The 22,006-nt window shown below is 42.1% G+C and overlaps 1 protein-coding gene across 12 annotated transcripts in view; it reads left to right on the top strand.

Moving 5' to 3' along the window:
* The window catches only part of MARCHF8 (membrane associated ring-CH-type finger 8), a 95,542-nt gene that overhangs the window by 68,182 nt on the left and 5,354 nt on the right, over window positions 1-22,006 (top strand). For 9 of the 12 annotated variants that reach the window (XM_083843615.1, XM_083843621.1, XM_083843619.1 and 6 more), the window contains 5 exons: window positions 1,757-1,807; window positions 12,602-12,681; window positions 12,984-13,829; window positions 15,764-15,944; window positions 19,877-20,024. In XM_083843615.1, the coding sequence (XP_083699741.1) occupies window positions 1,757-1,807; window positions 12,602-12,681; window positions 12,984-13,829; window positions 15,764-15,944; window positions 19,877-20,024 (1,306 nt within the window). The remainder of the gene's footprint in view (window positions 1-1,756; window positions 1,808-12,601; window positions 12,682-12,983; window positions 13,830-15,763; window positions 15,945-19,876; window positions 20,025-22,006) is intronic. The other 3 variants (XM_083843624.1, XM_083843617.1, XM_083843618.1) reach the window with 2 other exon arrangements.

Genomic DNA, 22,006 nt, shown 5'->3' with positions numbered 1-22,006 from the left:
TATAAGCTCATAGTCATCTCTCAAATCAAGTTCAGCCTTGCAGGATGCAGATCTGGCATTCAGGTCGACGGTAATTTAGGCCACAGCTACTCCAGACCTTACATTGGTCCTTGCTGATTTTTGATTTGGCTATCAGTCAAAATTTGTCACTTCTCCTCTGTTCTTCTGAAAGACTATTTTGCTGCCATTTAGGTACTCAAACTCCTACAGACAGAGGATTTCAGAACACCTTGTCTGCTTCCTCAAATTTTTAAAGGAGGAAGTGCAATTTATATCTGTCAACCAAGGCAGTGCCCATGACCGTGTGGAGAGGCAACCAGTGTTGTAAGATGGAGCATCCTGCTGTTGTAAGCATATGCTGATATTTTTGCTTTGCTTTCTTGTTTCTCAGCGCAGAGTTCTCAAGCTGCTCAGGGAGTACGCTGTTAGGAGAAATGTCTGGGAGTGCAAAGATCCCAAAGTGTGGGGGTAGCATCTGGGTGCCCAGCCACCCAGGTGGGCTCGGTGCAGGCTTTAGTCACTGAAGGTCACTTGAATTGTGACAAATTACAGGCATAAGATCTGAAACCAAGTGCATTATATCTGAGCTGACCTAGAAGCAAGTGTGGTTGGCTGCTTTTTTTTTTTTTTTTTTTAGTGCCCCCATTTGTTATGTATGCAGGACTTCTGTTCTCAGTCTCTGTCTGATCAGTTGGTGCCAGAGCGAACTGGAAGACGGTGCTGTCAAAGCGCCTCTGTTAGGTTCCTGAAATACCAGATGGAAGGGTGCACTTCTAGAAGCTCTTAGCCAGCACAGAGCCCGTAGGAGAAAGTAGTAAATATGCCCTGTTTTGGGAGGTTTAAGTCTCAAACAGCTTTGCCTCCCAGCTTCCCAGAATTAGAAAAGCATTGATACAGATCAGTAATGAAATGTTATGACTGGCTCTGTTTGTAATATATTTAGGAGAATGTTTTTGTTGTTGGATTTTATTCAGAAAATCGAGCAACAAGCCTTTGCAGATCAGTTTCTAGGTTCGTACCTGTGGAACAATCACATCCATTTACACTGATGGTAAATTGATGTTCAGAAAGCAGGAAGCCGTAAAGGATGAAATATCTTGGTGAAACCTGCAGTTTATTTTGGTAGGAGATGTTTGTCATTCATATCCGTGAGGGCTTGCATGCTGAAAAGTAACAGATACATTCGTCACCGACTTCAGTTTTAAGAATTGCGGCTTTTGATTTCCATCTTGTATAACGTTTCCAGTTTAATTCTGAGTTCTGTGGTAGATAAGAAGTTCCTCAGTAATTCTGCTTCGTCTCCTGAAATGACATGCATGTGGTTATTCAGAATTGTTTCCGGGCACCACTGGGATACTTCTGTTTACATCACTGGAATGTTTTCTTTAAGCAAGAGCTTTCAGTTTTAGTGGTTGGATGTTTGCCTTTAGATCTCGATGAGGCAGGGCTGAAAAATATCCTTTCCAAATCAGGTGGCATCTGGGGAAGGGGCTCTGCAGTACAGATAGAAGAGGTCATTGTTCTAGTGATTCTCAGTTTGTATTTGTCTTGTCTATTTGATTTTCAGCAGCATAATAGCTTGTTAAGCAAACAAAACAGCTTAGTAAATGCAGCAAATCAAGCTGATGTCAATAGAAGCAACATCCTTAAAAGTCACAGCTGTAAGACTTTCTCCATGATACTTGGTTTCTAATACTAGTTTTAAATATCCTCATAACTGTAATTTGTTCCTGTAATGATCTTCTTCCTCTTTCAGAATGAGAAAGCTTTGGGCCATTCTGTGAGCCGCTCCAGTAACATCTCTAAGGTATGTTCCTCGATATAGCTGTCTTTGATAAATTTGGGGATACTGGGTTTTCTTTCATTTCAAAATTGGGGTGGTATATTTTAGAGTGTGACCAGTAGAAAATGCTGCTCGTGACTATCTGTAGTTGACAGTCACTCTCTTGAAACATTAGAATTGTCTGGTGTTGTGCAGATTGTCTTTACAGGTCAAATGAAATGGAAGCTACAGTAGGTTTTCTCTTTCACACAGTCAGCCTGCTTAGCTCAGCAGGAGCAAGATAGATGACACATGCCTGAGACTTTGTCTTGGGGAAAAAATGCTCCAAAACCATCACTTGAGTATGTTCTCTTTTTTTCCATAAGCTGTCCAGTGTAAGATGCATATAGCCATATACCCCATAATATGTATTGGATACATTCTTAAGAATTATTTTATTGTCACTTCAACATTGAATTATATTGCTAGTGTCATGATGTGCATTGCTATCAGGTCATGGCTATGTAAGTATTTTAAATTGTTTGCTATTACAACCTTGGTCTTGTGAAGGAAACATAATGCACTACCCCTTGTAGTCAAACTTCAATATAACAAATGGAGACCTCAAAAGCACAGTTGTTTTGTGTTTTCATCAGGAAAAAAAAAATCTTATGTCCAAGACAACCTATGGCAATAACACACCCTATTCCCACTTCTGCTTTACGAATAAGAGGATTTTTAATTAGCTGAAATCTAATTTGCTTTCAGTTTACCTTTTTGCTTGCAAGAATACAGTTGTTTAAAGCCTTCGTGCAAACAACATTGTCCTGGCTGACCAGTATTTTTCACAGGGTGCATAAACCTTAACCCCTCTGTTTCACCATTGTTGTTGCTGGTAGTAGTGACTTCTAATGACAGACTCAAGTCACTTCATGCCATTTGGGGTACTTTGGGATACACGAAGCTATTCTTGCCTATCTGCAGCAAAGGAAACAGTGGCTGTACTTAATTTACGGTTTATATGGGCACAGACAACTTTCACTTTGGAATAGAAAGGCAGGATTACTGGATGTCTTAAATAACAAGCAGGGCAACTGGCCAAGTGCATAACAGTGACCAAGCCAAAGGTGTTGTTATTGTGGAGTGATGTAGGACTGTGTTTTGCATTCAGCTTCAGAAAAGGTGTATTCACAGGATTTTGAAGTAAATATAAGGTGAGTATAACTTTTGATTTGTACTTTTCTGAAACAGCACTGTTGCTATTCCTCCTTGCCCTTGCTGTTCTCTTTTTAGGGATCCTTACTGTTCGTTTTTTTTTTCCAGGCATTTTTCATCAGAAATGGCAGTTTTTATCAAGTATCACTATACTTTTCTTGGTGTGTGTGAAATTCAGCACAACAGGCCTTTTGGCAGCAGCAGTTTCATTCCCATTAAGTTGTTCTCACAGAGGAGGCCAGTCCCTGCAGAAGCAGCATACGCAAAGCTGGCTGCACAGTTCGTTCTTAATTCATCAAGAGCTGATGGTGTGGTAGTGCGATGGGAAGGACCTGGCACTCTGGCAAAGCTCTCTTTGGCGAATGAGACACTAATGTTTGCATTCTTCTTGGAACACTAAAACGTTCAAAATGATTGCTGCATGTTGCAAAAGCTAAAGTTCTCAAGGGGATCTAAAGTCAGCTTTGCCAGTTCAACTTGTGAGAATTTTTGTTTCCAAACATGAGCCTCCCAGAGGCACAAACATTCTTACTGACCCTCTGTTGTCTGTGTCTGATCCACAACCACTTCACTCTGGAGGTAGCTCCTAGCAAGGGCAAGAGTTGAAAGTCCCGCTGCTGAAATCAGTCACCTGATTTGCCTCTTTCATCTGAATGCTGCCTTGTGCATCCAGACAATTCAGTGCTAAGCTGCAGTAATTTATTTTGCAGTCCACCACTGGGATGGCTGTCACAAGCAATTTGTGGGGCAAACCAGGAAGGATTATAGTAGCAGGATGCTATGGGGAATCTTGAGTGCATGAAACATTTTTCATTAGTTCCGAGGTTTAATATGAAAGTGCCTTTTATTTTTGTTTAGAATAGCGTAACAACCTAGCTAGTGATGCAGGTTGAATACATGTAGAGGAAAACGTCAGGCAATGCTTGGCTGCCTATATAGCCCTTTCTAGAATCCTCTGAGCTTGCTGACACTGCACTATTTTAAGAAGAGCTATTTAACTAAAGTTGAGTTCCATCAATTATATGCTGCTTTACCAGATATGTTGGGGTGTGTGTGTGTATTTGTGTGTGTACAGAAATAATGATCACACTTTCTGCAAATGACTGTTTCAGCTGTTATTTCTTCCATCCAAATCTAGCATACAGTATAGCAGAGCTGCTACAAATGCTTGGTGCTGGCACTTGATTCAAAGCCCTTTCTGGTGCTGCTATGTCATTATGAACCTGCTGTGATTATTACTGTGTGTCTTTCCACTGTTCTCAGTTGCACAGTACAACCTGAGTGGAAAGGATTGAGTCAGAACTCAGCCTCTAGCCAAGAGAGGATGCTGTGTTACTCAGTGCGACCAAGTAAAGGAGTCAGTGCCCTTGGGCTAAAAGTGATCAAGGAGGGAGGCAGACAGATGGTGCCACTGAAAATAAGATCAGCTGGTGAAGGTAGCAGGACCGCCCCAAACATAGACCTCTAGCGTTGGGGCCAGGTGGAGCCCTCCCTTGGGAGGAAGGGGCAAAGGGCAGTCCTCCAAGGGGCAGATGCTAAGAGAGGCTGAAGAGACGCTGGTACATGTGTCCAGGCCAAGTGAAAAGAAGAACCTGAACGTTTGGCTGGGGATGGAGGCCAGAAGCAGCAGAAAGAAGTAGGGGATAAGATGTAGGAGGATCTTCATATGGTGCTATTAGGTTTTAGGCAGTCTGTTGCACGCTGGGGGATGTGGCATTCCTCCAGGCCCTTCTTTGCTTTTCTGGTGTGTATATTTCAAACATTCTTTTTAAATCTGCTCCACAAGAAATGTTTGAATTTGTGGAATCTCTTCTATGTTTGTTTTGAAATTTAAAAAAAAAAGAAGTGTTGGAGGGAGGTTGAATTGATTCAGTCGTGGGACTCAGACAAGGCACAATTCCAAACTTGCCCTGTTCAGGAGCAGTGACTGATTGAAACATTGCTGGTTGGCGCACAACTACACAGGCCAGGTTCAAATCTCAGCTGCGTACCCTAAGCCAGCATTTTTGTCGAGAAGCCACCATTCATTAGTAAGTACCTTCATCATACAAGCCACACAGAAATAATTAAGCGTAATAGAAGCTTCATCCTCTAAATATAGATAAAATTGACCCTAAAACACAATTAGTCATAGAGTAGCTAAAAAAAGGATTTGCACAGCATTGGTAATTCACATCCTCTGCTCTTAAATAAAGAAATTGTGCTAACGAGCACAACTGGGGTCAATAACAAAGCTGGTCTGTAAACAGTTATCCTGATATTAGTGATATTGTTTACCTTTAAAGTGTCTGATAGACCCCGAAACTGATGACGTGATATAGTTCCTGTCACCTGATTGCTGTGGAGGGCTGATTTTAGTGTAGTGGGGAAGCACTTTCTAGTCTTATTTTCATAGCCCTCTGAGAGGTAAACTTTGAAAATACTAATACTGGGATCACAGCAAAGGAATCAAAAGTACACTCCTTAAAAATGTAAATGTAAATTGTCTTTTCTGAAGGCCTGCACAGCTTTATCTTTTGAGCAGAAGCATGCTGTAAAGTATTAAATTATTCTTGGGCTGAATGGCAGCCAGTGCAGATGCAAAGTGGTAGCCTAAGCTTGCTATGAAATTTAAAATCCATTTAGGCTGTTCATCAGCTTGGAACAGATTTAGGAAAGCATATGAATACACACGTCCACTGTTGCCTGCAGCTTAGATGGATTCAGTGGGCGTTTGCCCGTAGAAAAGCAGTCCAGGTTTTTCAGTAACTGGGCTTAGCTGTCCTGTAGTCTTATCAGATGACCAGGGCTAGCTGAAAGGTCTGCTGCTCCAGAGGTGTTTTGTTCAGGTATGTCAATTTGGGGGAAAGGAGGAATAGGGAAAAAAGAAGTTGCTTAAACAAAAGAAATCCTGATTCTTCTGAGCTACTAGGGATAGGATAAGAGAGGAAAAAATGCCTGATGTGAAGGTAAAGGTATGTATGCTCTTTTCCCCACTCAGAAGAGAAATAAGCTTGTGCTGGGGCACTGTGCAGTAGTGTTGGTAGGGATGTAACAGTCTCCCTCTGCTGTGATGCCTGTCCTGGCTCCGGGTTCTTACTTCATATAGGTGTGGAGGGAACCCTGTGAAGGAGAAACCTGCAGGAGATTTCTTTCCCCAGTCTATTCAAGGTATTTTGAGGAAGATTTTATAGTTGATGGGCTTTTTTTTTTTCTCTCTGCAGAATCTGTGTAGTTGTTACTGTTTTCAGTCAACTTTAATCCTGTGCTATAGGCAGGGTGAATTATGCCTGGGGAGATTTTGAAAGGATAAATAGCCTGCTTTGTGTTTCCTACAGCTCTGATATCTCTAGGAAAAGTTCCTGCCAGAATTCACCTTTAGAGTTCTAGGGGAAATGTGAGGAGAAGCTGACTGCACCTTTACTCCTAGTTTCTAGATGTAATTTTAGCTTGTGTAGACCAGAAGTTACTGATGTTTGATCCTGACATGCTGGTATTTAGAAAAAGCTTTCAAAAACAACACGCCATCTAGGGCTGCCCACCTTCCACAATGCCCAGCCTGCATGTAGGTGGCCTGTTCTGGCCACCTCAAGTGCCAGGTTGGTTGCACAACTAGTTGTCTCTGCCCCGTTGCACTGCTGCATGGGTGTGCTGGTTCAGCTGGAGGCCTCCTTTATCACACGTGCAGCAAAGCTGCCACATCTGTTCCACAAATACACGTCGGAGACTACAGCTGCAGTGCACTTCTGCAGGAGCCCTCGGCCAGTGAGTACAGGGAATGCAGCACTTGCTGAAAATGTACAAACACAAATGTATTGCATCCTTGTGAAGGCGAATGGCTCCAGCAAAGCAATTATTTCTGCAGTGACTCTGATGTAACAATGGATGCATCCCTTGGGTTTAATTGAGACCTTCCTGCCTGCCCTCAGCCCAGGCTCAGGACTTCTCAGGCAAAGCTAAATTTTGCCGCTTTGGTTGAGATGGGGCTGGGGCAAAGGAACAAGCAGAGAATGGTACAGAAGTGGCCCACAAACATGGAGGATTGGGAGGGTGTGGTGGAGGAACAGTTAGACTAGTTGCTCCTGCTGTTTCCCTGTTAACACAGGGAGAAAAAAAAAAGAGAAAGGTAGCTGACAGGTCAATGCAGAGGTGAGAGCTGGGTGTTTGAGCAATGGCTGTATTGCAGAGCCTAGATCATAGGTAGCTGCAGTCTTTCTTGGCATGTGGTACAGTTGCGTAATGTACAAACTGGCGTCCCCTTCTTGAAGAACAACAGTCTTGGCCCTGCGTCTTTTCGTAGATGTCATTCAAGTACCTGAAGAATAGCCAGGTTAGCTATGGAGTGTGTTGCAGTGGCGCTTGGGGCCTCTTTTCACAAGGTCCCCATCACTGTGTACTGACTGTACCTAGATCCTGCCAGGGAACAGATATGGGTGGTTGTTTCTGGTTTCCGTGGTCAAAGTTAAGGAGGCAGCAGAGCCTGGGGCTTTCACTGCCTCTGGAGATGTACAATGCGAGATAAATGTCTGTCATGTCCATGTCTAGCAGCAGCCTTGCCTTTTTAATACATGTTTAAATGGGATCTGTGCAAGAGAGATAAAACGGCTCTTCAGTAATGAGTTCTTCTAAAATACAGCGCATGATGACCATCCCTCTGATTCTGTCTTTCTTGTGTGTTTCTACCACATTGATCACTGTGATGTGTTAATGCCAGCGGAGATGAATCTCATTCAGACAACAGTCCTGGTGGCTCACTGCAGCACTGTGATGTCCGGGCTGAAAAAGCATCACAGTGCAGAGGCTGTGTGTGGTGGGGAGTAATATGGTGGGGCTAGGTCTCTGTTGTACCTGAGGCACTGACAACTCCAATGCAGTGGTCATGTCTCCCCTTAGCCAGCACCTACCCTGATTATCTGTGTCTCCTTAAGCCCCCAGAGGACCTGGTGGTCATTGGAGTTGTATCAGTGGAGATAACTATTGCTGTGCTCCTGTTTTTTTTACAGGGAAGAGGCAGACAGAAACAGCTGCAATGGTCTGGTGGCACTTGACACATCTTGTAGCACCAGCCTTTTTGACAGCAGGTGCAAGCTACCTTTTTAAGCTTTTTATTCCTTTTTTTTTTTTTATTAACTCGGCAGAAGAGAGTAGTTTAGAAAAGGGTTATTCGCAGTGTAAAATAAAGGCAAACCTATAATCAAAACGCCAGGTTGAGATTTGGGTTGCGGAGTGTTGGGCTGCTTGCTCTATTGTTACATTTATATTTTTCTGAAGCTTCTTGTGCTGCAGTTCCTCGTGAGCAAAAGATTTAAGATTGTGCTGCTTTTCTCTAACTCTTTGTCTGCCTTAACATCATCCGTACACTGCAGGAGAGGTATGATCCATTTTAAAATGTGTGTAGTGCTTAGTATGTTAATTGCCAGGTCGTTAGCTAAGCCTTCTAGATGATTTTGTAGCACAAATACTAGGGGCACAATGTTATTCCTATTCATGTGGCACCAAGAAATGATAAGGTTTGCAGGTATGGGGGAAACCCCTTCTTTGCTTCCTTCAGACTTCCCCTCAGTGGAGAAAAATATACTGGACTGAAGTTGTTTTTTAACTTTCTACCATCAATAAATAATGTAATTACATTGTTAAAATGTGTCAGGCCCTGCTCTTTAAAATGAGGTATAACTACTAGTACAAAAGCACAGCTCAGAGTGAGATGACAGCAACTATACCCAGAAGTGGCATCTCAGGTAAACAGGTTGTTTGGGAATGTACCCAAGCCCTTGACGTGTTCACTGTGGCTCACTTCAAAGATGACAATTTTTCTGAGGCAGGGTGGGGTGCGTTTCTTGTTTTTCGTGTGCTGCATGGGGTCACAAGTAGGTAATAAGAAAAGACCAAGTTATTTCACCAAGAGATCACAGGTTGTGGAATAGGGTGAGAATGAGAACAACCAGCTGTGGCTGCACACACACATATGCATATGTATTTATATATATATATATGCACATATATTATGTATCTTATACATGTACGATATAAATATTTATATAAGATATGTAAGATGTGTATATATATATCTTCTTGATGGCAACAGTATAGAGAGCTGTTGTCTTCCAGGGATTGCTGCCTTCAGAATTATTGTGGTTATCCAAATACCAGTGCAGAGGACCACACTGTGACCTCACTGAATTGCATTAGATGGGAATGTCAATATACACAATTAACTATCTATTGACCTTTATTTCTGAGCTATTTTAGGCCACCAGTCTGGCTGTACCGGATAACTCTCTAGCACATAGCTCCTAGGGCTTGTTGTTGAGGTGATATTCACCCAGAGTGAAGGGCATGAAAGTCCACAGTGATTCAGCAAGTGATTCTGGGGTTAGACGGGTAGAATTCAGGCTTAGGATACCTGTCAGATAATGAGCATGGCAGAAACCCCCTATCATAAAGAGTGCTTTAAAACCCATTACTGCTGTCCACATCATAAGTAGCTAGTTTACCCAAAGGTGCTACCACTTGGGAGGATGCTTCTGATGCATAAAGGATGATGGTAAAGGCTTTGATTGCTTATTTTCTCAACCTCTTTAGAGCTAAGCCTTGCATGGGAGAGCTGTCAGTACTACAAGCTAGCTGGATCCACCTCTCTGCTGCATTCTCCCATAACATCACCTCTTCTTTGGCCTGTTCTGATCCAGGGCTGCTGGTATTTCTTCCTTTATTCTTTGCTGTGGCTTTCTTACTTCTTGGGCAGCAGCTTGTAAATTTCTGTGTTCTTCTCACCGTTAGAGACTCATTGCTGTAACCAACTAATGTTCCTCTGGCAAATGAAGCTGGGGAAGTCACTGACGTTAAACAAGCTCAGCAAAGTAAGTGGTTAGTTTGGCCTTACCTCAGTATCCTAATCTGATCTGCAGTGCAGCTGTGTAAATAGTTTCACAAGCAAAAAGTATGGGAGGAAAGGAGGGTGGGAGGTATGAGAGACTGGAGGTGCACTGAACCGTGGCTGTTAGTGGTAGCCACAGCTTACATCAGCTTCAGCTGAGGGTGGGGTATAACTTCCTCCAGTATTTTGTTCCAATATGTGGTGCCTTTCCATGAGTGTTATCTTACGTTTGTTTTTTGGTTGCATTTGCATTTTTGTCTGAAGATGGAGTAAAAGACCTCCTGTATAAGAGAAGCAGGAAGATAAGAGGAAAAGGAAAGTTGCTTCACACGTGTTTGTGTATGGGTGGTTTTTTGGTATGTTTGTTGCTGTTTTGGTGTGGATTTGTGGTTTTAGCTTTTGTTTGTTTGCAAGCTATTGTGAGCAGTGCTTGGCATCTAGACACAGAATAATGATCTTGAAATGCAAACAAAATTTCATAATTTCTTGCTTGTCCCAGCCTTTTGATTTCCCAAGCAGTGTGACTTTGACGCTCTATCTTGGTGCCAGGCGTTTGGATCAAGAAACCGATAATATGGGTTCAGAAGTGAAATTTTGGATCACTCAGTCTAGTCATCTGCCATTAGACTGTCACATTGTATACACATCTCTTGTGGTTTTTTTTTTTTTTAATGCTTCATTTCTAAAATGAAGGAGTAAAGAGAGTGGATTCTTTATAAGCAGGTTACCTTCCATGATATATTCATAACAAAAAAAGACAGATTTATTAATTGATTTGTCACTGCAGTTCCAGCAATATAGGACTCTGTTTCCATGGCAGAATGCAATGTGCTGTTTTACTGGTTCAATATTTTGTTTTTAGAAGATTGCTAAATATGTCTTTTTAAATAATTCATTACTTAAGTCATATTAATTTTCATTTGCATAATTATCGCACCAGATTATAAAGTCGGCTCTTTTGCTACTCGTCTTTCATTAAAAAAAAAGTAATTACTGCACTCTTTAAGAGATAGGAGTTGACTATTTGTAGAATAGGTTAGACACTAACTAGAAAAATTCAAAATAATAGCTGAATTCACTTCCCTGTATGATCAACATCCTATATCATTAGCATGTGCAAGTGGTGTAAAATATAAGAACCATAGTTTCCAGGTTAAAGTCCAGACTGATCTTTACATGTTTAATTTGTTTTGTCACAGTCATGACATTGTTCAGTTTGCCTTCTAGAACAAGGTTATCCCCTTTTTAATTATTTTTCTCTATACATACCTATCTGGGTAGGATGGGAAACAAGTTGAGGTGCCTCACTACAGATCAAGAGATGTGTGTTTGAGCCTTGCTCCTGATTCTTGCAGACCCAGCTGTAAATGGATACCCGTTTTTTCAGGCCTTGTGCACCTGAGACATCCTGATGTGATGCCAGGCACATTGCTCTCTTCACTGCTGTGGGCTAGAGAAACAAAACTTTGACAAATGAGTCATGTAACATGGAAGATGAAGGTTGTGTTTGTATTTATAAAGTAGCATAAGTCTCCCAGCATACCCACCTTCTCACAGAAAGAAAGAAGAAAATATTGTTCGACAAGTATATTGTAAAAGCCCGCAGTGGTCCTGTATAAATACACCATGGGGTTTTTTAACGAGTTAAATACAGAATTGAAGAGACCCGAGAGAGGTGATAGTGTATGCTTGTGTACCGAGAACAGATGCAATGCAGTGGTGTGGTCTAAACAGTTTTGTTGTGCTGAATGCATTCCTCTGTCGTAGTTTTCAGGCTTCGCTTGGGCAGATCAAGAGAGCTATAAACCGTTGTTTGAATTGGGATATGACAGCACAGTTTTGCAGCAGTGGGTAAGCTGCACAGCATATCCAGCAGCTGTGGAACAGGGGAAAAACTGCTTCAGAGATTCTCTGCCCATTAAGGGAGTTATCAACACTGGTCTTGTTCTCACCAAAACCTTTGGGAAGCGTCCTGAATTTTCAGCTAGTGACCCACAGCATATAGCAGCAAAAAAAGGCCGGTAATAATAGGCCATCAAGTTCCAACTCTGAAACAGGATGCTTCTTACTCTGAATTCTTTGCTTATTCTATTTCACACTGTGATCTTGTCAGGTCCCTTGAGCGTGGCTGCTGACACACCTTTTCTGCAAGTAGGTGGAAGACCCTGTCAGAGTAGGAGCAGGATGAAAGGCCTCGTGAAGTACAAAGAGTACTTCAGGGAATGGTCTGTTTTGGCAGATGGTGCTCGTGTACATATGCTAGTACTGAAAATACGTCCCCAAATAGTGCCTGGGTTGTTGAATTACTGATGGTGACGTCTTGTGGGGAGAAAAAAAAAATAACAAGTCACTAATCTCTTGTATTCGTTGTGAGTGGAAGGATTAGCTATTATGTGGTAGCTCAATTACGACTAGTCTATGTACACACCTCCGTCTAATTATGCTAATTACTGTAGCATTGCTCATTTCCTGAGCTATTGTTCTGTGCAATGTCTGACAGCTGGCAGGTTCTGCTCCAGAGATGGCTGAATTTGACCTTGGGGAGAAATGTTTCTGTTCTGATTTCTTTTCTCCCAAGGATGAGGCTGTGTGACCTCCCTTCTTAGCACTTGACAATGAAGCCTCACTTTCTTGCAGCTCGCCCTTGAGTGTGGTGTAGAGTGATATCTCGCTCTATATGCTGTGTTTAACCCTGAAGGCGACTGCTGTGCCTACCAAACTCTTCCAGTTTCTGACTTTTTTTTCCCCTTTGATTTATTTCACTGCAGGCTGGAAGTCCAACCTCTATCTCTGCTCCTCATGGCTTCTCTCGGACTTCTGTTACACCATCCAATCAGGACATCTGCAGGTAAAGTGTGATATTCGCATGGCTACAGCGAGGCTCGTGCAAGATTCAAGTTGAGAAAAAACAAAACTGAAAAAGCATGTGTATGTGGAAGTAAGCAACACGGGGTTCTGATCTGAAGCGTCCCATTTGTTTGACTCAGCTGCTTTCTAACACTGCTTCATTGAATCCCACTGACTGTTTGGCCCGCTGTGTATGACATTCCCACACTAGCTGTAATTCTCATTTCTTCACTTTTAATTACATGTTCTCTTATGTAATTGTGTTTTACTTTCTGTGCTTTTATTCCACTGTTCTGCATGCAGTTCCAGTGCAGTGTTTTCTGAATGTTGTCATCACAGTCCAGTGCAGTCTGCTGTTGTCTTGAAAAATCCTCACTGCCAGAGCTCTCTGACACAAGGGGTCACTGTGACAGTAATCTGTCAGGACACGTTACATGCAGCAAAGAGAAACTCCCGTGGGCAGGATCGGGGCCAGGCACTCAGGTCTGCTAAGAATGTAAAGCCCACCTGCACTCTGAAATTCTCCAAGTCCCTCAATGACGTGGACCAGAAGGCACAGAGCACCAGCGAGTGCTTTGACTATGTGGAGCGAACATGCTCAGAAGGCAAATTGACCCCGACTCAAGAGCAGTATTTGAGGATTAACAAATTTCATCTTAAAGAAAGGAAATCGCTGAATCTCAGGCCTCTTTCTTTTAGCAATTATAAGCACTCCTACATCCCTTCACTTTCCAACTATTCGAGTGCATCGGGAGGAGCGGAGAACCGCAGCGCTGTACACATCCCCTTGCTGGAGGACAAAGTGGACCATGACACCTCAAGAAGCAAAAAACTGTTGCGTTACCTTTTTTCCTTCTCCCACAACTCCAGCACCAGCAGCCTGCATAAGTTCCATGAACTGGAGAGCTATTCCAGTCACTTTCAAGCTGAGAAATCCTCCAGCATGCTGGTGGAAAGCACGGACTTCTGCTCTGATGATATGGGAGATGATGACGTCTTTGAGGACAGCACCTCAGTGAAATTGAAAACAAAAGAGCAGCGGGCGCCACTCTGTTCGGTTGAGAAGGACAGTGACCTTGACTGCCCTTCCCCTCTCTCAGAAAAATTCCCCCCTCTCTCCCCTGTGTCTACATCGGGGGATACCTGCAGGTTGGTTTATTGGAGAACCGCCTACCTTCGAGCCCTCCCATGTGCGGTGGTGACCATTCTGCTTTCCCTGCCTTTGTGTTGTTTGTCTCTTCCTTCACCCTGTCACCTTGCTATAATTTGTGCATTTTGAAGCATGCAACCTTCTCTCTGCTTCCCTTAACCCCTCTGATGCACTTAACAAGTCTACTAAACAAAAGAATTTCCTTGGGAGTCAAATAAATTGTGTTCAATTTGTTTCAGGTTCAGGGTTCTGAGGCTGTATTTTTCTCTCATCAGTGCCCAAACTGGGAATATCATGAGAGAATCAGCTACACATACTAAAAGCCAAGCTGAAGATCGTTGGCTTTTAATGAGCAATGTGTTTTCCTGACAGCCACTGCTGGTTTGTGTCAGAGGGTGGGGAATAAGAAGGAAAAGAGGCTGCTTGAACATTGGTTCTGAGATCTGGTCCATATATCTTAGGATTGTTTTTTAACCTTTACGTCCCAGTTTGTATCCCACCATGTTGTTTTATTCGTGAAGAGCTTTCTGGTTGCCTTAGTTGAAGGGGAGACCTAAGCACTGAGTGTTAGTGATGAGCCCATGTGATGTCTGTAGTATGGGGTCCAAAAAGGATGGGGTGTCCTTGTTCCAGCTACAAAGGATTAATCATATATGCAGGTGGTAGGAGCGTGCTGCTCTGGACTGTCTTCATGGTGAATTGTCTGCAGGTCTGCCCCATCTCAGTTCCAAGATGTGTCTGAGGAGCAGGAGACACCAAGTACAGGACTAACTGTCAGGTCCTTCTACCTAGTATTGTACTGTCCTAATCTTTCTCCTCCCTGACACCACTTTCTGGAGCTGGCTGTGTTACTACCTGCCAGTTTTTGGTTCCCCCCCCGCTATACCCCGTTACCAGCAATATCTAGTTACTTACTGGCTTGTCATCAACAAGATGCTCTTGTAATCCACCCACTCCTTCAGTCCCACTTGCTAGCTATCAGCAAGGTCGTGAGAGGCAAGATGCTACACATCAGAAAGAGATTTCAGTAATAGACAGGGATGGCAGCATGCCAGGATGTACTTCGCATATGCGTAGTAACTTATTTTCATTCCCTGAGCTTCTTACCATCCCCCTTTTAATTCATGACCTCTTCCACATGGCTAGAAAGAGTTAGTGGTAGTTGATGCAGCCCAAGTGCTGTGTATAAATTAAAGCTGGAAATCAAATGCCATCACCTGGCAGTAGCACTGTATCAGGTGCCCCTTCTGTCTGCACAGTTAGGCAGTAAGGGAAACTGGGAATTTTGCAGAGCTGTTCCTTAGCAGCTCTTGCAAGGCAGGAATTGAAGAGCAAAGCCATTAGTCCTTTTAGAGTAGGTGTATTTGAGGAAAATCGATGCTATAGCTTTGCAGCATGGTTCTGTTTCTTAGCAATTGGCACCAGAAATAATCATTTCCCTTGTGCAAAATCCAGGCTAAATTAACTCTTCATGTTACTGGGGTGGGCTGTTTCATAATCCGTTTGGGAATTTTGTTTTATCCTCTGTGTTAGATCGTAATCCGTGAGTAGCTGTACCTCTGCATATTTTGTCTTGGGCAGTGCTGTCTGATTTGTTTAAATGCTATTTTCAGTTAAGTGCTATTGTTCTAGTAGATGAAAGGTTGTCGTTTTGTACACTTTTTTTTTTCTTTAGGATACCAAATTTCTGTTAGGCTCTGTGTGCCCGCCTCATCTATTAGTTAGCAGTGTCTGCACTCAATTATTTTGCGTGCATGTGTGTGCTTGTGCAGCAAGGGAGTTCTCTAGTTTTAGCTCCTTTATGAAAGACATTCCTTTGATATGTATGTCTTCGGATCCTCAACGGACAGCCGTGTGTGATCATAGATATTACATGCCTCTTTCACATCCTTTCTGGTTCCTCTTCTAATGAGCAGCTTTGCTTCTGATTCAGGATATGTCACTGTGAAGGAGATGACGAGAGCCCTTTGATTACCCCCTGTCACTGCACGGGAAGTCTTCATTTTGTGCACCAAGCCTGCCTGCAGCAATGGATCAAGAGCTCAGATACGCGATGCTGTGAACTGTGCAAGTACGAGTTCATCATGGAGACAAAACTGAAGCCTTTGCGAAAGGTAGGCTCTGTTACACATGCATCCACGCTGAAAGAAGGCTGTCCTTGCCCACAGTCTCACAGAACCAACGTATTTATCATATTTCTATGGCTCCTTAGTAAGTCCGGTCAGTTTTGTATAGTTGCAGAAGAATTTAAATTGCTTAACACTCAGCCTCGCAAATTCAACGTCGATGGAATCCAGCTCTGAGAGGCAGCATTTTTCTGCTTTAACCTTTGTCATAATAATTCTGCTTTGAGAGTTCAAGGTGGGAATCCTGTTCAACTGCCCAACCTGAAGACGAGTTCCAGTCCTTTCTCTCGTTGCATTGCCCCACGTCTAACAGGAAAAAAATAGTTGAGATTTATTATAGCCCTGCAGCTCTCTCTGTATAAGTGTACATACATACATGCTTGCTCATGCATATGTGCATGCAGCAACCTGTTTTTTCACTTCACATTTGCATTTCTGAGCTAATGCACAAAGGCATTTGCTTTGCAGTTATCCGTATTGGGTTTTGGTGGCTTTTTTTTTTTTTTTTTTTTTAAGACTGAGCTTTGTATTACTGTTACCTGCTTCAGTTTGCTGTACTGAGGTCTACATGGCTTTTAAATTCTTTTGAAAATATGAAGATCTCGGTTTAAACTTGTTTTAAATCATAAGTTCTGAATATCATTCAGTTGAAATTTGTAGCATTTTTTATCAAGAAAACCTATTTTAGTATAAGTAGAAGAAGGTTCACTGATAAATGTTTTATCTTTTCCTTGTGCGTGACTAAGTTTTAGTACTTCAGGTTGCTAGAACCTCTGTTTTTGTTTTATAAAATAGGAATACCTTTAATAAATCCGGTGATTTAAAGTATAGGTGCTTAAACACTACTTGTATTGTAAGACCAGTTTTGTGCTTGAATTCTTTTTGTTCTCCCACATCCGCCAAGCTTTCAAATTCAGTTAATCCTTACCGTCGGGATTTTGAGGTGGAAGTCACTGGTATTCTTAGCACAGACAAATCTTGCCACATCTACCAAAGTGAAAGAGGTTAATAGAAATAACCTTAGTCTGGAGCTCAAATAAATGAGAAACGTCACAATCAAATATGATGATCTTAAATCATGTAGGGTCTGCAGTCTAGACTGCAGCCATCTGAAAGCTACTGTGAGAACTTGTCCAGTTTCCACAACTAACTCCTAACAGAAAATGGAGCGTAATTCAAACACTTCATTTTTTTTGTTGTTGTTTTTTAAAAGGAGATGTGCAGTTTGCAATATATATAGCATAGCATCTCCTGTTGATAGGACGACCTCTGCTTATGACTGCAGCAAATCGTTGCCTTTGAAGAACTGTAGCTTTTTCCTTGGTAGCCCCTTAGCACAGAGCATTGTAGCTCTGAGCTGCCAGTACTGGCTGCCATAGGTTCTGTTATCTCAACAGACGACTATTTGCGCAGCCCATTCATAGGACACGAAAGAAATTATTCTAGAGAAGCCCAAGTGAAAAGAGGTGCTATAGGTGCCAATTAGCTGCTCATTCTTCTATGCTTACTCTGCCTGGAGTGGGCAGGGGAAGCATTTTCTGCGTATTTGTGAGAAAAAGCTGTTGGGCACCTTCAGAAATGAGTCATCTGGCATCATTAGTTATATCTGAACAGGTCATCCATGGAAGAGAGACCAGATGCCAGAAGGATAAGTAGAAGGATAAGAAGGAATTTACCTTTCAAACATGTCTAAAGAGTCCTTTAGAGGTTCAGCTGCAGCCAGAAGACAAGCTGCTTCTGTATCTTCAACTCACTCTCAATGGTATTCTATCAGTGGGGAGAAAACAGTCTGGAACTGGTGATTATGAACAGGATGGGACAAATAATAGGGCTTGTGCTTATTTGTAGGGTAGAAATGGAATCTAACATCCTCACCATCTTAAGGCTGTATTGCATCACTGTATATTGGCCTGTGACGTGTTCAAACAGTAAGTTACAAAGGGAAGAGAATGAGGAACAAACCACGTCATGGTACAAGTGAAAGTGAGGGGAGAGAGAGGGAAGCTTTATTTTTAAATTTAAATGAAAAGAAAGAAGACAACTAGACTTGATTTTTCTGTGGATTTTTTTTGTTTGTTCTAGCAACACTTAAAAAAAAAAAAAAAAAGTCAGAAATGTTGAGTGTTGTAATTGTGAAATGCCATTTGCTCTGTCATCAGAACAGTGCACCAGGGGCCTCCAGATTCTAGTTTCCAGTTGGGGATGGGGCAGAATACATAATTTGCAGAACAGCTTCTCTGATGTGGACTTGCATCGATGGAAGAGATGAAGTGATGTGGGTTGGTTTGGTGGCTCTGATGGCAGCAGTTCACAGGAGATATAGTCCAGCAGAGGAGCTCTAGCTGCAGAACTGAAAAGAGGAGCATTAGCTAGTCAAAACGCAAGACCTTGTGACTCTGTAAGAGTCTGTAGAAACTAAACATCTTTGTTTAGATACAAAATCCAGTTCTTATTTAAAACATAGCATCCAAAGGGAATGTTTTCTCCAGTCTTTTTCTAAGGAAGTTGAAAGAATATAATTTCCTAGCATGACCCAAATCTTTAATGTCATTGCTAGAAGTCTTCAGTTCTTGTGCCACGATGAGACTTGGATGCCCACTGATCTAGAAATATGGCTTGAACTGGCCAAAGACATTATTTATTGGTAAGACAGAGGATCACAAAGTCTCTGTTTTGTGGTTCAACCATTCTTGTATTTGAAGCAGTGGTAACAATAATTCAACATGATGGGTGATTTCAGTCATACCAGTAAGGTCATCCTCATTATCTTCCACACTTTCCCTCCTTTTCAAAGTCAACTTTTTCTATGAGTTATCTCAGGAGACATCAAATGCAGCTCTCTATAACACATGGGTATGTATGAGAAGCTTAAGTGCCCTGGTATATATTTTATGGAAGTGTGAGGGGAAAAAAACAAAACACCTTAACACTTTGTTCCAAGCAAATACACTGAAGGATGCGTAATAAACCTGCAAAAGCTTTCATCATATAGAGAAAATGCATTTAAAAACAAAAACAAACAAACAAACAAAAAACTTCCAGGTGCCATTGGTTAATAAATAAATAAAAGGTGTTTTTGAAAATTTCCGTGTATGTTATGTTAGAAGCATCTATAATAATTGTCTACATTCTTTCTATCCTTCCTAAATGTCAGTGACCTGACTTTATGGTTTCTATTGCGGCTGTAAAGACATTGCTGAAAGATGCAGGTCTGGGGGTTTAACTTAATGCATAATCTCACTTTCTAAAGCTGTTATCCCAGTTCTGCTGTATATTCTTAGGGCACGTGTTTAAGTGCACTTGAAACACTGAAAATAAAATATGGGTGTTGCTACTGTAAGTAGCGTTAAATATACGTGAAGATTGAATGAAGCCTCCAGAGGTAGGAGGTGAGAACTAAACAGCCTCGAGCTGAGAGCTAAACAGCCTTGACTGTGCACCGGGGGACTCTAACAGCACAAAGTGAGATATCTTACACGTACTGGACGATTGGATCATGTACTACTCTTACTGCAGTGTGTTATTGAATGCCTGCCTGAGCAAGGCAGCCCTTTTGTCCTTCAAGATGTTCATTTCTGAGTGTGGGTGCCTGCTGCTCAGTTATGAACGCACTAAGAAGCAGCCTTACTTGTGGATCCCTCTGTGCTGGAGCCTGTGTGGGTGGGCAGGGTGCGACGACTTTGTGCTGAGGCTCGGGGTGAGAGCTGAGCCCTGACGTTCCCGGACTGAACCGATTGTTCCTGTCACAGCAGAGCAAGCTGCCAGCCATCACGCGCATGTTGTGGTCAGGGCAGTCGTTGTGTGACTTCTAAAACTGGTCTGCTGTCTGGTTTTTGTTCTTATCAGTGTTTGGTTTTTATACTCTCTGTTAACTGTGATAAACACTTAATCTTTTGCTCTGCTTCTGGATTTCTTGACAGTGGGAGAAGTTACAGATGACAGCCAGCGAGAGGAGGAAGATCATGTGCTCTGTAACATTCCATATCATTGCCATCACCTGTGTTGTGTGGTCTCTGTATGTCCTCATAGACAGGACTGCTGAAGAGATTAAACAGGGACAGACTACTGGTATGTTACCTGATTATCTTCCCACTTATTCCCTTGGAATAATTATTGATCCTGAATGCAGAGAGGGTGCAAAACATGAGTGTGCAGGTACTGCTTTTACTTAGACCAGGCAGCTTTAGCCTGGGGTTGGCTTGGGTTAAAAGCAGTTTTTAAATGATTTAGTTAAATTGGTGTAAATTTGTCTGTGGGTGCTTTTAAGTCTATTTCATAGCAATTTATTTTGCACTTATGAAATGCACAGATATGGGAACCAATCCACTGTGGCAGACACAAAATTGCATTGGCTTAGCTAATTTAGTTTTCAACTGCAACACTTACTGAGCAGATAGGGATGTAAGCATTTGTTTGCTGCTATGGCTACCTTTAGCTGAGCAAAATGAGAACAGTTCAAAAAAGAGAAGAAGAAAGAGGAACCTAAATCCATATCTTTGAGCCAAACTAACAGGATTATTCTTTCTGTTCAGCCATCTGTGAGATGGGTTAGCACAGGTTTCCTGTGAGAGACATGTTCAGCTGGAGAAATTGTAATTAGTGGTTGTACATGAAGCAGAAGAAATTCAGGTTGATTCTTAGGACTCCAATTCATGCAACTGAGATGAGACACACTGCAATTCATCTAGAGGTTGCCACGCCACTGCAAGGATATCTTAACTTCTTGAATAGGTTTTCTTCAGAATGTAAACTTACCAAATTGACATCTTATTTACCTTGGTGTGCTGGGCCATGATTTCCATCTGTTGTAGAATGGTTTCTCAGGCAGCTGAGCTCCCCCTGAAGGCGGGGATAGCAGGGACAGGGTGTGTAACAAGGCTGGGAGCCATTGTGGCCGTTTCAAAGTAAGCTGTACTGGCTTGCAGAGCATTGGATGCCAACTTGATAAGCAGCTGGAGAATGTTTAGCTTGTGGTTGAAGAGCATCACCTGTGGATGTAGCTGAGCATCAATAAACCTCCAAATCCACAGAGCTGTTATTCTCTTCCGAGCAGAATCACACTTCAAACAGAACTGTTTTGCAGTAACTTTTCATTTTAGCTGTAGTTTGATTGTTCATAGCTTCAGTCAGGAAGCTGCTTTGAATGAAAGCTTGTAGTTTTTGTTCTATCCAACACTCTTTTCTGTGTATGGTGAAAATTGTTGTTCTTTCAATGTAAGGTTTCCATATAATAATGAAAAGCATACGCTGTCAAAGATTTATAGTCTCCAGGTTATTTTAGTAAAAAAAACAAACAAACAAAAAAATATTAGATGAACATGACTAGGAAGAATAGTGGAGTATTTAGTACTTGTTACAGTGCTTTCTTTGCTCCCTTGATTTAGATTCTAAATCTGAGTGCTCAGGGAGTGCTCAGAGGAGCTGGGGTGCCTGTGGAGAGTGTGCATACATTTATGAATTCATGTCTGCACAGTGGCAGGCGTATGCTATTGCTGCCCACAGATAGCATCGGATAGCTCACCTGTGAATCAGAGGTTCAGATATTAATCCCTGGTGGGATTTCATCAGTAGTCATGTTGCAGTGCCCTTTGGGTTTGGGGACTAAAATATTTTCTTTCTTCCCACACTACCATGCATTTCCAAAAGAACAGTGGCCTGTATGTCAGTTAAAAACGTTGAAGACTTGGCTGTGATTTTGCTATGCTGCTGCTGATTCTGTGAGAAACCTGGAAGTGTGCGATTCAGTACGGTTTCATATCCGTCTTGTGATGCTTATCTTTCAAGAGGAGAGAGACTGAGTGTATGCAGGACCTGTAAAAGCAGAAGATGTATAAAATAAGTAATCTCTCATTTAAAAGTAGGTGATAGAGATGTAACAAGATCCAATGGCTGAGTGTTCAAGCCAGACAAATTCAGGAAAAGTGCAGGTGGTTGTTCTTAATATGGCAGATAAGCTTGCTAGAACGCTTCAGTATCTTCAACACTTCCCATTTTGCACCAGAAGAGATGCTGTAGTTCAACTAGAAGTTACTGGGTCTGATGAGGATAAA

Source organism: Anser anser, assembly GCF_964211835.1.
Source record: "Anser anser genome assembly, chromosome: 7".
Classification (NCBI taxonomy): domain Eukaryota; kingdom Metazoa; phylum Chordata; class Aves; order Anseriformes; family Anatidae; genus Anser; species Anser anser.
Note: the sequence above shows the minus strand (reverse complement) of the source record. Positions and strands in the feature narration are given on the sequence as shown.